This window comes from Trachurus trachurus (genome assembly GCF_905171665.1).
Source record: "Trachurus trachurus genome assembly, chromosome: 10".
Lineage (NCBI taxonomy): Eukaryota > Metazoa > Chordata > Actinopteri > Carangiformes > Carangidae > Trachurus > Trachurus trachurus.
In genome coordinates this window covers 931784-944368 of record NC_139894.1, presented here as the reverse complement: position 1 = coordinate 944368, position 12585 = coordinate 931784, and the positions used below count along the sequence as shown (strand labels likewise).

The 12585-nt window shown below is 41.9% G+C and overlaps 1 protein-coding gene across 1 annotated transcript; it reads right to left on the bottom strand.

Moving 5' to 3' along the window:
* Positions 1-945: 945 nt before the first annotated feature.
* Positions 946-12046, bottom strand: LOC310992940 (interferon-induced very large GTPase 1-like; the record flags this gene model as incomplete). The annotated part of the gene is made up of 5 exons (XM_083981169.1): positions 11999-12046; positions 9648-9712; positions 8581-8691; positions 5784-5815; positions 946-5688 (listed from the first exon to the last, which is right to left on the bottom strand). Exons 4-5 carry the CDS (start codon positions 5796-5798, stop codon positions 946-948), a joined length of 4758 nt encoding a protein of 1585 aa, XP_083837295.1. The 5' UTR covers positions 5799-5815; positions 8581-8691; positions 9648-9712; positions 11999-12046.
* Positions 12047-12585: the final 539 nt, after the last annotated feature.

The window sequence follows — 12585 nt, the reverse complement described above, 5'->3', positions numbered from 1 at the left end:
ACGTCGCTACGTCACCACATTCACGGCGTTCCTTGGCTGCACACACAGCCCTGCATGCCGTTCTCTCTCCTCATTGGATAAAAACTGTAGGATACGATAAATGTTTTCTCCTCGACTCAGAGCAGAGCAGAGTGACTGACAGACCCGTGTTTCAGTCCAAACACTCTATAGAAGTGATTGCTGTCGGAAGATACACTATATTACCAAAAGTATTCGCTCACCTGCCTTTACTCATTCTATGAACTGAAGTGCCATCCCATTCCTAACTCATAGAATTCAATATGATGTCGGTCCACCTTTTGCAGCTATTACAGCTTCAACTCTTCTGGGAAGACTGTCCACAAGGTTGAGGAGAGTGTTTATAGGAATTTTTGACCATTCTTCCAAAAGCGCATTGGTGAGGTCACACACTGATGTTGGTCGAGAAGGCCTGGCTCTCAGTCTCCGCTCTAATTCATCCCAAAGGTGTTCTATCGGGTTCAGGTCAGGACTCTGTGCAGGCCAGTCAAGTTCATCCACACCAGACTCTGTCATCCACGTCTTTATGGACCTTGCTTTGTGCACTGGTGCACAGTCATGTTGGAAGAGGAAGGGGCCCGCTCCAAACTGTTCCCACAAGGTTGGGAGCATGGAATCGTCCAAAATGTTTTGGTAACCTGAAGCATTCAAAGTTCCTTTCACTGGAACTAAGGGAATTTATACACCTGGGGCCAGGCCAAGTGATTAGGACACCTGATTCTGATCATTTGAATGGGTGAGCGAATACTTTTGGTAATATAGTGTATAACTATTTAAGACTTATATTAACACAAATATATCACTCACTTCTGCTTTAACATGATCAGATAAATGTTTATGCCAGACATTCCTCAATGCTGTGTGTTTTAAGTCTAAATATGAATAAGACAATGAGGTTTGGGGTCTGATTGTTTTGTTTGAATTTAGCTACTTCATCTCATCCAGACTTTTAATTGCATCAAGTTTTGTGTATCTCCTCCACTCACTGGGAATTGATCCGTCGCCCTGGAATTTTAACCCATAGTGGCGTTCCAGATCACTTTGAAAATGACACACAAACCACTTCCAGAATGCCAGATTAGACCCACCAGCGGTAATGTTCCAGTCTTTAAAAGGTGAACCAGCAGTCCAGTACTGTTTATAGGGAAAGGACTGTTTTGAGTCACCATGGAGAAATCCCCAGTCACTTGCAATACTTGTTGAGCAGAATTCAACAACCATGTCCGTTGTGTCATTCCAGCGACGTCCTATAACTGCATTAGATCGGTGAAAAGGAACACTGTGTTTTTCAGGACTGTGGTTTTCAACTGTTTCGGTGCAAACAGCTCCACAGAATGGACACTTTTCCCAGCAGCACTTGCACAGCTGATCAATCAGGATTTGATCAGGCTTCAGTCTGGATTCATTCATCTCTTTCAGTGAGAGGCTGCTCATCTGCTTCATGATGCAGTCAAGGCCTTTCTCTATCTGTTCTTTGAGAAACTCAAAATCGTCTATGTCTCTGAAGTTTTCAGGACAAATTATATCAAATTTAAACTTGTCTTTTATCAAATGGGAAAATTCCCTCAGCCACATGTCTATGTTTCCTCTCGGAGTTGTGACTTTGTCTGTTGCTGTAAATAAGTCTTTACTCGCAGCATTTTTCAGGTCTTCAATATTTTTCTTCAGTGTATCTCGTGCTTTATCTTGTGAGATGTATTCCTTTACCTCCTCTTTTATGAAGTTTTCTACACTTTCTCTTGGCTGTTGGATGTAGGTCATGAAATCTTTGAAGTTCTCTCTTTCTGCCAGTGACTTCAACACATGTTTCTCCAGGTTCAGTCTGTTCTCATTGAATGCTGGGACATTGCACCTCATCTCTCCAGCCAGATCCTTGGCAGTCTTGTTCCAGACAGCCTCAGCAGTGGAAACCTTCAGTTTGTCACAGATCAGTTCTCCGAGTACAACAGCAGAAGAACTTCCTTTACAGTAGCTTCTGAAAATGTTGTAATATTGATCTCTGTTGCTGTCTAAATAGATGAATGCATCATTCTTCTTCTTGAATTTGTTGTGGGACTCTGAAAGCCAACGCCCTGCTCTGTCAAACACATACAGTGAGATATCAACTGTGAACTCCTTCTTCAGAACATATTTCCTCTCTGATTCAAATTCTGTCACTTTGTCTTTAACATGTTTGGCCACTTCTTGTAAGTAAGTTGAACTGTAGCCACTTGTAGCTACAGGTTTGTTCTTGATTGCATCAAGTGACTGTTTTTCAACATCGTCAATCAGGGATCTGATCTGTTGTTGATCTTCAAACTGTAAAGAGCCTTTGAAGAAGCTGATCATTTTTTCTTTAAACCCTTTCTGGGCCACATACTGAGAGTAATCACCAGCCACTGATATGTTTTTGTATCTGCGACTGTTTCTGCATTCATCTATTAGTTTCCATTCAAATCCAAGCTCCTGGAGGATATTTATCTGATCTTCCTCCAAGTTGATGTCTTCAGTAGGTTTTATACCTGCAGTTAGTTCTCTCACCCAGCCGCTCCAAACAGAGTCAAACTGCTGTTTCAGTTTCTCTTCATCTTGTGCCTCATGTTTTAACTTCTGAGCGAGCTTTTTGCTTTTCTGAAGCAGCTTCTTCTCAAACTCTGCCTTCCGATCATCAAGCTCTTTACAAGCCTTTTTCTGCTGGATAACTTCATTCAGTTTTCTTTTCACTCCTCTCACCAGTTCAGCATGAAACTCCTTGATCTTTTCCTCAAATCGGCCTCGCCACTGAACCAACATTTCTTTGTCTCTGTCATCATCAAAGTACTTTTTCATATCTTCTGTGGTCTCTTCATATGTTTTGCTCATTTCTTTATTAAGATCACTGAGCTCAATCTTGTCACATTCTCCATTTTCAATTCTGTTATACATCTGGTCTTCAACAGTCAACATGTTGTCCCTCAGGGCCCAGGTCCAGTCCCCGTACTGAACCTCAAGTTTTCTGTACACTGCAATTTCAAGCGTGTTCTTGAAGCTGAAGACAAAGTTTTCGTTCAGTAGGGCGTTCCACAGGTCCTGAACTTTGCTTTTGAACTGTGACAGAGTAAACCCAGTAGACTGTGAAGCTTTAGAGACAATGAAATTCTTCAGCTCTTGGATGCTCTCACTATAACCTGGATTTGGAGGAGCCATAGGTGGACTTCCCTCCCATAGCTGGGCAAAGTATTTCACATCTTTTTGCACATCAAATGCAATGATGTCACTGAAAGACTGGACATCACAGACCTCCTCTTTGGCAGCGAGTTGGGCCATCTGGTCCAGTTTCTCCTGCAGGCGTCTCTTTCCATCCATGTTCTTCTCTGCAGCTGAAATATCTGTAACGTTCTGGTGAACAAACACACAACTTGGAGAAAGTTTAACTTTCTTCATCCTCATGAAAGCCTGGACAACAATCTGCAGAACATCTTGCATGTCAGCTGGATTCTCTCCAAAGATGTTGATCAGTGTCATGTTTCCCAGACCAACAACAAAGGTTGCCAGTTCATTGTCGTGGTTGTGAGTGGTGTTACCTGCTAGTTCAAGAGCACGCAGTCCTTCAGTGTCCACCACCAGAACATAGTCAAACTTCAACTCTGTCTTCATCTCCTCTGACACTTTGACCAGCTGCATGAAGGCCCCCTTGGTGCATCTGCCAGCACTCACTGCAAACTGTAACCCAAACATGGCATTCAGCATGGTTGATTTTCCACTGCTCTGTACGCCCAAAACTGACAACACAAAAACTCTCTTGTCGCCCAGTTTCTTGATGACTTCATCTAAAAGACCAGAGATCCATGTTAGAGGCACATGACCTGCATCACCATCCATCAGCTCCATGGGATGTCCTGATATCATCAGCTCTGCAGCCAGCTCAGGGTATTTAGACCAGTCAGTCTGTTTACTCTGTGTTTGTTTCTTCAGAGATTTATGGGCTTCATAGATCTGTCCCATTTCTCTGAAGATGTGCTCCAAGCCAAAGTTCACTGACTGCAGTTTTTCTGATATTTTTTCAAGCTCATGTTGTTTTGTTTTTAACATCTTGTCATGATCTTCCTTCTCAGATTTCTTCTGCTTCTCATCACCGCTGTCAGATTTGTCATGTTTCTTCTTCATGTCCAAGACCTCAGACCACTTCTCATCATATCTCTGGAGAATTGATGTGAGCTCATCTGTGGAGAGGGCATCCATTAAGATCTGAGTCCATTTCAGGAAATACTCTTTGTCTGTCGATGTCAAAGTGGAGAGACTTTCAGTGAACACTTTCACCAGTTTCCTGTGAGAAGCATCACATTGTTTTTGCCGTATTTCTTTCAGTTCTCTTTCCTTTTTACATTCCTCCTCCGTAATGTTACTCCCTGTGAGGTGATACAGTTCTTTCTTTATTTTGCACCACTCATGCCACAGTCGGCCATGACAAGGGAGGAATTCATCTTTGATTTTTGAAACATCCATCCGCTGAAGTAAATCCACTATTTTCATAGCAGCAGACTTCCCTGTTTGACAGACTGTGTCTGCTTCATCCACTCTGATTCCAGAGACCTGGGCCATGGTTTCAAGTTGGAAGGATGTATGTGGTCCAGACAAGATTCCTGTAATGATCCTTCTTAGTTTTTCAGAGATGTCTGACTGGCTTCTGTCTTTAAGACCCATTATGAATTTCCCCTCTGTTATCTCTTCAGCATCACAACTGTCATCAGCAATGAGACAGATGAGAGGCTTTGGAGACTCAAGAAGATCTGAGAGAACTTTGTCATCTTCTTGAAGAGTTGGTGCAAGAACAACATTGACTGAAGACTTTTCAATCAGTATGTCACGTTGTTTTTCCATCGACAGAGCGTCACCATGAAGATTACAGAAGGCAGTGCAGTCAGTGAAGGCATCATTGAGTTTCCCAGCAGGGCAGTACCAGGCAATCTCTGCTACACCATCCATCAGATGGCGAGACTTGGTGCTACCTGGACAGTCTCTGTGGAAGAAGGTGTTGTGGCGGTCGTTGATCAAAGTGTTGATCAGATGAGATTTAGACACTGACAGTGAACCCAGGCGGAAAAATGACACTATGGGGGTCTCAGCTTCACAGATGGTCAAACTCTTCATGGTGATGATGGGTGAATTATCTTTGACTTCAGTTTTCTTCCATGTTTTTCTTATTTGTCTGAATGTCCACAGAGGACACTCAACTTCCATTGTGACTGGGTCAGGGACAAGCAAAGGTAAGGCGTACTGACACTGTGAGAGCTTGGTCACCATGTTCTGCTTCAGGAAGCTGTCTGAGCAGTGAAACACTGCCATTTGAACGTCCATTGGATGAATGTGAGTCTGACTTGATTGGTCACAGCCCTTTTTTCTTCTCAAAATAGCACTTAACACACTGTTTCCCTTTCCTGACACTGGTTTTGAATGGCTCACCTCAGCACTGTCTTGTCTTACAGATATATATCTGGCTCTGTAGTCTAACATCATCAACCTCTGAAGAAAAGTACGAGCTAGATCTTCCTCAGATGTTTCATGGTCCTGTTTCACTGGTCGACCTACTTGAAGAAAATCTGCTGGTGACAACTTCTGTTGATGTTTGTCTGGAAGATGGAGTCTCTGAAGAAGTTTTTCAGTTTCTTTTTGATTCTCCATGTTCAGCTCCCCAAAAGTCTCCACTGTCGCCTGTAAACAATTATGTACAAACAAAAGTAATGTCACTCAGTGGGAAGAAGTTAATAGTGATTCAATCTTGTGAAAAGAAAAAAAGGATTTCTCACCTTATTTTCACTCATTTCCAAATCGATGGCACCTGCAGGACAATGAACACAACATTCATTTGAATATGAAATGTTTTTCCAGTGGCCATTGTGTTTTTATTTGCATGTAAAAAGCTTAGTTAGTTTCAGTTTCATTGTCTGTCAGTTGTACAGTTTTTGTTTGTCTCTAATGTCAGTAATGTTATTATTGTAGCTAAATGTAATTTTGAAAACAGCAACATATTTCTGAATCAACTGTATAAAAGTCTGCCAGGGAATCTGTATGGAAGAAATGTACAGCAAGTAATCATAAAATCACTCAACATGTCACCAGAGACTACAGACTCATGTTAATTTAAATACTGATTTAACTGACAACAACAGCACAGCCTGAATATTCATGTGCAAAATGTTATTTGCAGCCTGCAAATCATGTTTATGTTTTGTGTTTTGGCCTGTTGCTCCACCCAGTGCTCTCTACCAATCACAGCGTCAGTGGTGTTTCAGCATCCAGGTTGCCAGTTAAGCTACAAGTGAGTTGTGGATAGAAGGGAGCTAAAACATCTCCAATTGAGATTGCAATAAAATGTTAATAATCATAATAATAAAGATTGCTTTCTAATAACGGCTATGGTCATATTTCCTTGATATCACATGGGAGAAATAAGCGGCTTATCACTCTGCTGTCCGATACACCACCTGCTGTTGTGAGCAGATAGTTTGTTCAACCTGCATCAGCTAAAGCTAAAGGGAAGAAGTAGCTACAAAGTGAAAGTTGAAAAAGAGAGGAATTGTGGTGAAATCGAGCCAACGGTAAATAAAGTGACAGTGAATGTGTGGAGCGGTTCATGAGACGAGTCTGACCCGGTCAGTTCACCTGTCTCCACTCGTCATGTGTTAAAGTGGAGGAGAAAACTCAGACTGTGAAAACACTGAGCTGCTCGTGTCGTTAAATTCATCTATGGCGTGAAGAACATGCACGAAGATGCAGTTCCGGTGTGTCACACACACACACAAAGCGTCAGAGTGGTGAGGTGAATATTTAGCTTTTTACTCTGCTCAAACAACAGAAATGTAAACACACAGCATATATTTTCCTATAATAACAGATATAGATCCTTCCCTCTGACTGCAGGTAGTAACTAACATGTTTTAGAGAGGTGTGATCATCTTTACATTGAGACCGACTGTGTGAGTGAGCAGAGCAGAGGTTAGCATGTGGCTATCTGGCAGCCTGGAGAGTGGGGGGGGGGGGGGGGGGGGGGGGGGGCAACAACACATTGCTGTGTTTTGAATTTGACTGCAGCAACACTTTTGGCCACAGTCTTACAACAGCTCCTTTCAGTGGTGTGCACAGACATTTGGGGGGGCAGGTGCTCAGTGAAAAATAAGGGCACTTTATGCAGCGTGTGGAACGACCTGCTCTCTTATTATAGCAGTGTGAGATTCTAAATGAAAACAAAAAAACGTTATAGACACATGTTGCACGTAATTGCATATTTATTTCATTATGTTTATAAAATTACCGCATCAATTCAAAGAGACTATGAAGTGGAAACAGTAAAAACTAAAGATGCCATATTGTGCATTGTGTCAAACAAATAACCACAAGTGGGGAGACTGTAGTCATAGGTCTATAGGTTTTCCTCCCTTACATGGGTTAAAAAAAACAATACAAAACAAAAACCTTTGTACCTCTCCACAGTCAGCCATAGAGATCATGTCAGTTTTGTTTGATATGTACACATGCATGTATATACATACACATACATGTATCCCATGAGGTTTTGCAAACCCACCTCCTCCCCAGCATCCACCTGTGGGCTTTGTCTCTATGATCCCCTGGGGGGTCTGCTTCATTCACTGTAATGTCTGGAAAACCAGATCATTCAGGGAACGAATAACTGCTGCAGCCATGCACAAGGATACCTATGCTGTGCTTCAGCTTGCAATACTTACAATCAATCCTGCTGCAGCCATGCTCAAGAATATGCTAACTATGCTGTTCTTCAGCTTGCAATGCTTATACTCAATAAATTATTTGTTCTCATTTCAAAGTTGTCTGACTGAAATGCAGTTTGGTTTTACGTACAATATGAGTAATTCAGATGTGTGATGAACTAACTTTCCAGATATTTGAGCTTAAAGGGATAGTTCACCCAAAAGTCAAATTTCACTCATTATCTACTCACCCTCATGTCAACTAAGAGCTGTAATAATGGTTGGATCTATAATGGTTGTGAATGGATACCACTTTTCTTCGTAACAAAAAGACACACCAAAAAACATCCAAATACCTCCATACTGCTCGTCTGTAATGTCCCTCTTGTATTAAAGCCCCGACATGAGAAATTGTTCCGAAAAAATATATTTATATATATATATATTTTAAGCTTGTTTGTAGCGGAAGCTCCCAGTGTCTCAGTTCACTGACCGGCGGAACAATTTCTCATGTTGGGGCTTCAATACAAGAGGGACATTACAGACGAGCAGCATGGAGGTATTTGGATGTTTTTTGGTGTGTCTTTTTGTTACGAAGAAAAGTGGAATCCATTCACAACCATTATATGGACAAATACTGCTGCGCGGACCCCCCCGTAACTCAGAGAAGCGACATGAGGGTGAGTAGATAATGAGTGAAATTTAAATTTTGGGTGAACTATCCCTTTAATGTTTTGAAAAATACATTTGAAAAGTTTTTGGAAAGTGAATGAGAAAAACTGTAACTGTTCTGCTTTAAATTGTGAGAATTATGTTTTTGATGTGAGAATTGCTTCACAGTGACTGAGAATAACTGGTAATGAATCAGAAATGTCACCTTTCACACTGATTGCAGGTGTAGCAAAGAGTTGACTTCAGATTCTTCTTCCACTAGTACTGCCATCGTCTCCTCTGGGTGTCCAGCAGCACTGTCATCCTCTGGATCACACTGATGAAATAAGGCATTTTATTTAGTCAGCTGCTATAGAATCCATAACTACACAGCAACACTCATGAAACACTCAGGTTCTCCACCAGTCCAGAGACAACAACACAAAATCTTTGCAAGGGGAAGAACATGATTAAATTAAATATGCAGGTAGGGTTACATTTTTGTGAGAACATAAACTGCCTGGCATAAGTGTTTTCAACTTGAAAACCAGAACTGTGTAATGTGCAGTGTTGGAAATGAATACAACTAGTTCCTTCTCTCAAGAAAGGGTCAAATTACTTTACAAATGACTGCTCTATAAAAGTAACTAGTATTTTGTAAAAGTAACTTTTCACAGACATGGACAGGTCTGACAGCAGCTGCAGCAGCAGAGCGGAGTGTTTCACTGACGAGGAGCAGACAATAATTCTGCAGCAACATGAAGAACTGAAAGATACACAGTCGCTACAGCAAAGTGCAGAAAGTGCTACAGAGACTTACTGACAATGTGTGACCATGTTTATAGTTCATGGGATTAAATAAAATCACTGCTCGATCATTATGGGATGGCTGTGTGTATGTGCAGTAAAGCTGAAGATGTCCAGGCAGAGGGCAGCAAGATGCAGGAGAGAGACTCTGAGTTTAGGATGAAAGACACAACATAATCATGAAACTGTGTCTTTTAGTGTGGATGGTTTATTAAACAACTTAATCACACATTAGTGTTTCTGGTCGTGGGGTGGGGGGCTGCTTGCCGATCTGTGAAAGTGACCACATGCCACTGATCTAAGACATGGAATACAAGAGGGCAAAACTGGACTCTACATTTTTTAAAGGAGTTCTGTCTTGTTTTGTTGATCACAATATGTAAAGTAGGGAATCTTAAGGTTTAGAGAAGAATTTCCATTAGAGAAAACTGTGATGCAACTCACTGCAAATAAATGTAGTTGTTAGATAACTACTGACTGACTTACCTGCTTTCAGCTGCACTCTCCTCCAACTTCAACACAGAGTCAGAAAAAGGAGAATACAAATGGATCTGTATGGAAAACAATATTTGTTTAACAAACCATACTTATTTTATGAAACATTTTCTAAAGACTAGATCACAATTCTTATTTGTAATAGGAGGACATTTGATGTAACTAACTACTACAGTCTGACTCTATGAACAGCCACATTTCTCTGAGAGGACAAGCTGACCCCCATTAATCCTTTACTTCAAAAACCCAGATGTGTTAGCCAGCTATAGGCAGCTATGAACATCTGCACAGTAACACGTTTTTTGAAGCTTTTCCAATCTGGATTCAGAGAACACCATAGCACTGAAACAACTCTGGTCAAAGTCTCTAACGATGTCCTTATAGCTTCAGACAGAGTCTCGTCTCTGTTCATGCCATTAGGCGATATGATCCAGAAGCACTCAATCAATTTTCATTATTAGACAGATGATACGCAACTCTACTTGTCCATGGAGCCAGATGACAGAAGCCGGCTCATCAATCTGCAAGACTGTCTGAAAGACATTAGATCCTGGATGTCCTCTAACTTCTTGCTACTGAATTCAGATAAAACTGAGGTCATTGTGTTTGGACCTAAACACCTCAGGGACTCGTTCTCTAATCAGATCGCTACTCTAGATGGCATCACCCTGACCCCGAGTACAACTGCGAGGAACCTTGGAGTCATTTTTGACCAAGACCTTTCCTTCAGCTCCCACATAAAACACGTGACTAGGACCGCCTTCTTCCATCTGCGCAGGTAGCTCTGCACCATTTTATAGCTACACTGCTATTGGCTTAGACAGGGAGGGACACATCGGGTTACATGAAGTCCTCCTCTCCTCTCCTCTCCTCTCCTCTCTCCTCCTCTCCTCTCCTCTCCTCTCCTCTCCTCTCCTCTCCTCTCCTCTCCTCTCCTCTCCTCTCTCCTCCTCTCCTCTCCTCTCCTCTCCTCTCCTCTCCTCTCCTCTCCTCTCCTCTCCTCTCCTCTCCTCTCCCCTCCCCTCCCCTCCTCTCCTCTCCTCTCCTCTCCTCTCCTCTCCTCTCCTCCATGTCTCTGCACCAACCGCCGCCTGCATCGCTGCCTCCTCCCTTCCCACTAACCAGTCTGCCATCCAGTCCTCCCATTAAGCTGGCCAGAAGCTTCCTCCTTCAGCTGTTGTTAACATTTCCATGATTCCCATATTCTGTGTTATTAACTGTTTTCTTGTCTGTAACAACATCTCTGTCCCGTCTGTCCGTCCTGGGTGAGGGATCCCTCCTCTGTTGCTCACCCTGAGCTTTCTCCTGTGTTTTCCCTGTTACAAAGAGTTTCCTTGGAACAGAAGGTGTTGTTACAGTACGGTGCTATGTAAAGCCCTTTGAGACAAACTGTTTTCTAGTCACTCTTCATTACTGTAACTTAGTACAGCTTTTTCCTGGTATTGGAATCATCAGGGAGTTGCGTCTTTTTCCTTTTTTTTTTTTTTTTTTTACAACTCATCAGCTAACAGGCTGATACTCAGTCTTAGTTATAGTATGAACCTACACACTGTTTTTGTAGTTCTTAAAAGGAATATTTTCTGTCATAACAGACTTCAAATGGTATTTTTAGGATATGAAAGTACATTTTATAAGATCTGTGGCTGCTATACAAACACACTTAGATTCATAATTAAACACTTGAAAAATAAGGTTGATTTAGAACAGATCAAAAACGTGGGATTAATTTGTGATTAAAGCAGAAGTGAGTGATATATTTGTGTTAATATAAGTCTTAAATAGTTATATCTTCCGACAGCAATCACTTCTATAGAGTGTTTGGTCTGAAACACGGGTCTGTCAGTCACTCTGCTCTGCTCTGAGCCCAGGAGAAAACTTTTATTGTATCCTACAGTTTTTATCCAATGAGGAGAGAGAACGGCATGCAGGGCTGTGTGTGCAGCCAAGGAACGCCGTGAATGTGGTGACGTAGCGACGAGGACTGTTATGGTGCGTTCAAGGAAACTCGTATTTTTCCGACCGTGAAGTCGTACCAGTTCGATCTGGTACGAGTTCACCGGTCGGAAGTTACGAGTGGCCGTTATAGTGACTTTCACCGGTAAAACAGGTCGGAAAAACACGAGTGGGTTGCCTGGAACGCTACAAAGTCGTAAGTTGTGACTTGAAGCTGTAATTTACGATTTCAAAAGCCTGCCTGGAACGCAGCATTAGCCAAAACGACCGGATCACTCACTTCTGCTTTAATTACAAGACAACTATGAAAATTATATGATTTATCGCAGGTAACATTTTTAATCAATTGACAGCCCGAAAAAAATAAACAAGTAAATGCATACACTCACCTTTGAACAGGTTTCTCCTTGTCTGTGCCTCTGCCTGGTCAGTCTGTGCTGCTTTCTCAAAGACTCTGCCTGTACTCATCCAATATATAGAGACCGGGCTCTGTTAGATCCTCCCCTCAAAACCCCTCCCAGAGGAGAACGTGATCTGTATGTTAAGAAGCTGCATCAGTAAAAGTGAAAGTACAAGAGCATTTCCCTGAAACCATGTGACTTAGAGGAAGAGGATGAGGAGGGGTTGGGGGTGGGGGGCACAAACAGGACAAAGACTAACTGGAGGGGGGGGGGGTATATGTAAGTAAGTGATCTCTAGTCTAAAGTATTTCCGAGGTGTAATGTAACTGTGGCATCTGTAATGGCGCATTTCCACTATAGTCCAGGCAATTTAGCTAATTTTGGACCCAAAAATAGAACTAATTGTCACAGAAGGTTTTTCACCATACATCATTTCTATGAGGTGTCTAGAACAACATACTAAAAGTCCTAAGAAATCCTAGTTGGGGAAATATGTTTAATTTGCATCATTATTTACTGTATAAAGTCTATGGTGCCGACAACAATACACCCCAATGGGGCTATTTTTTTCCTTT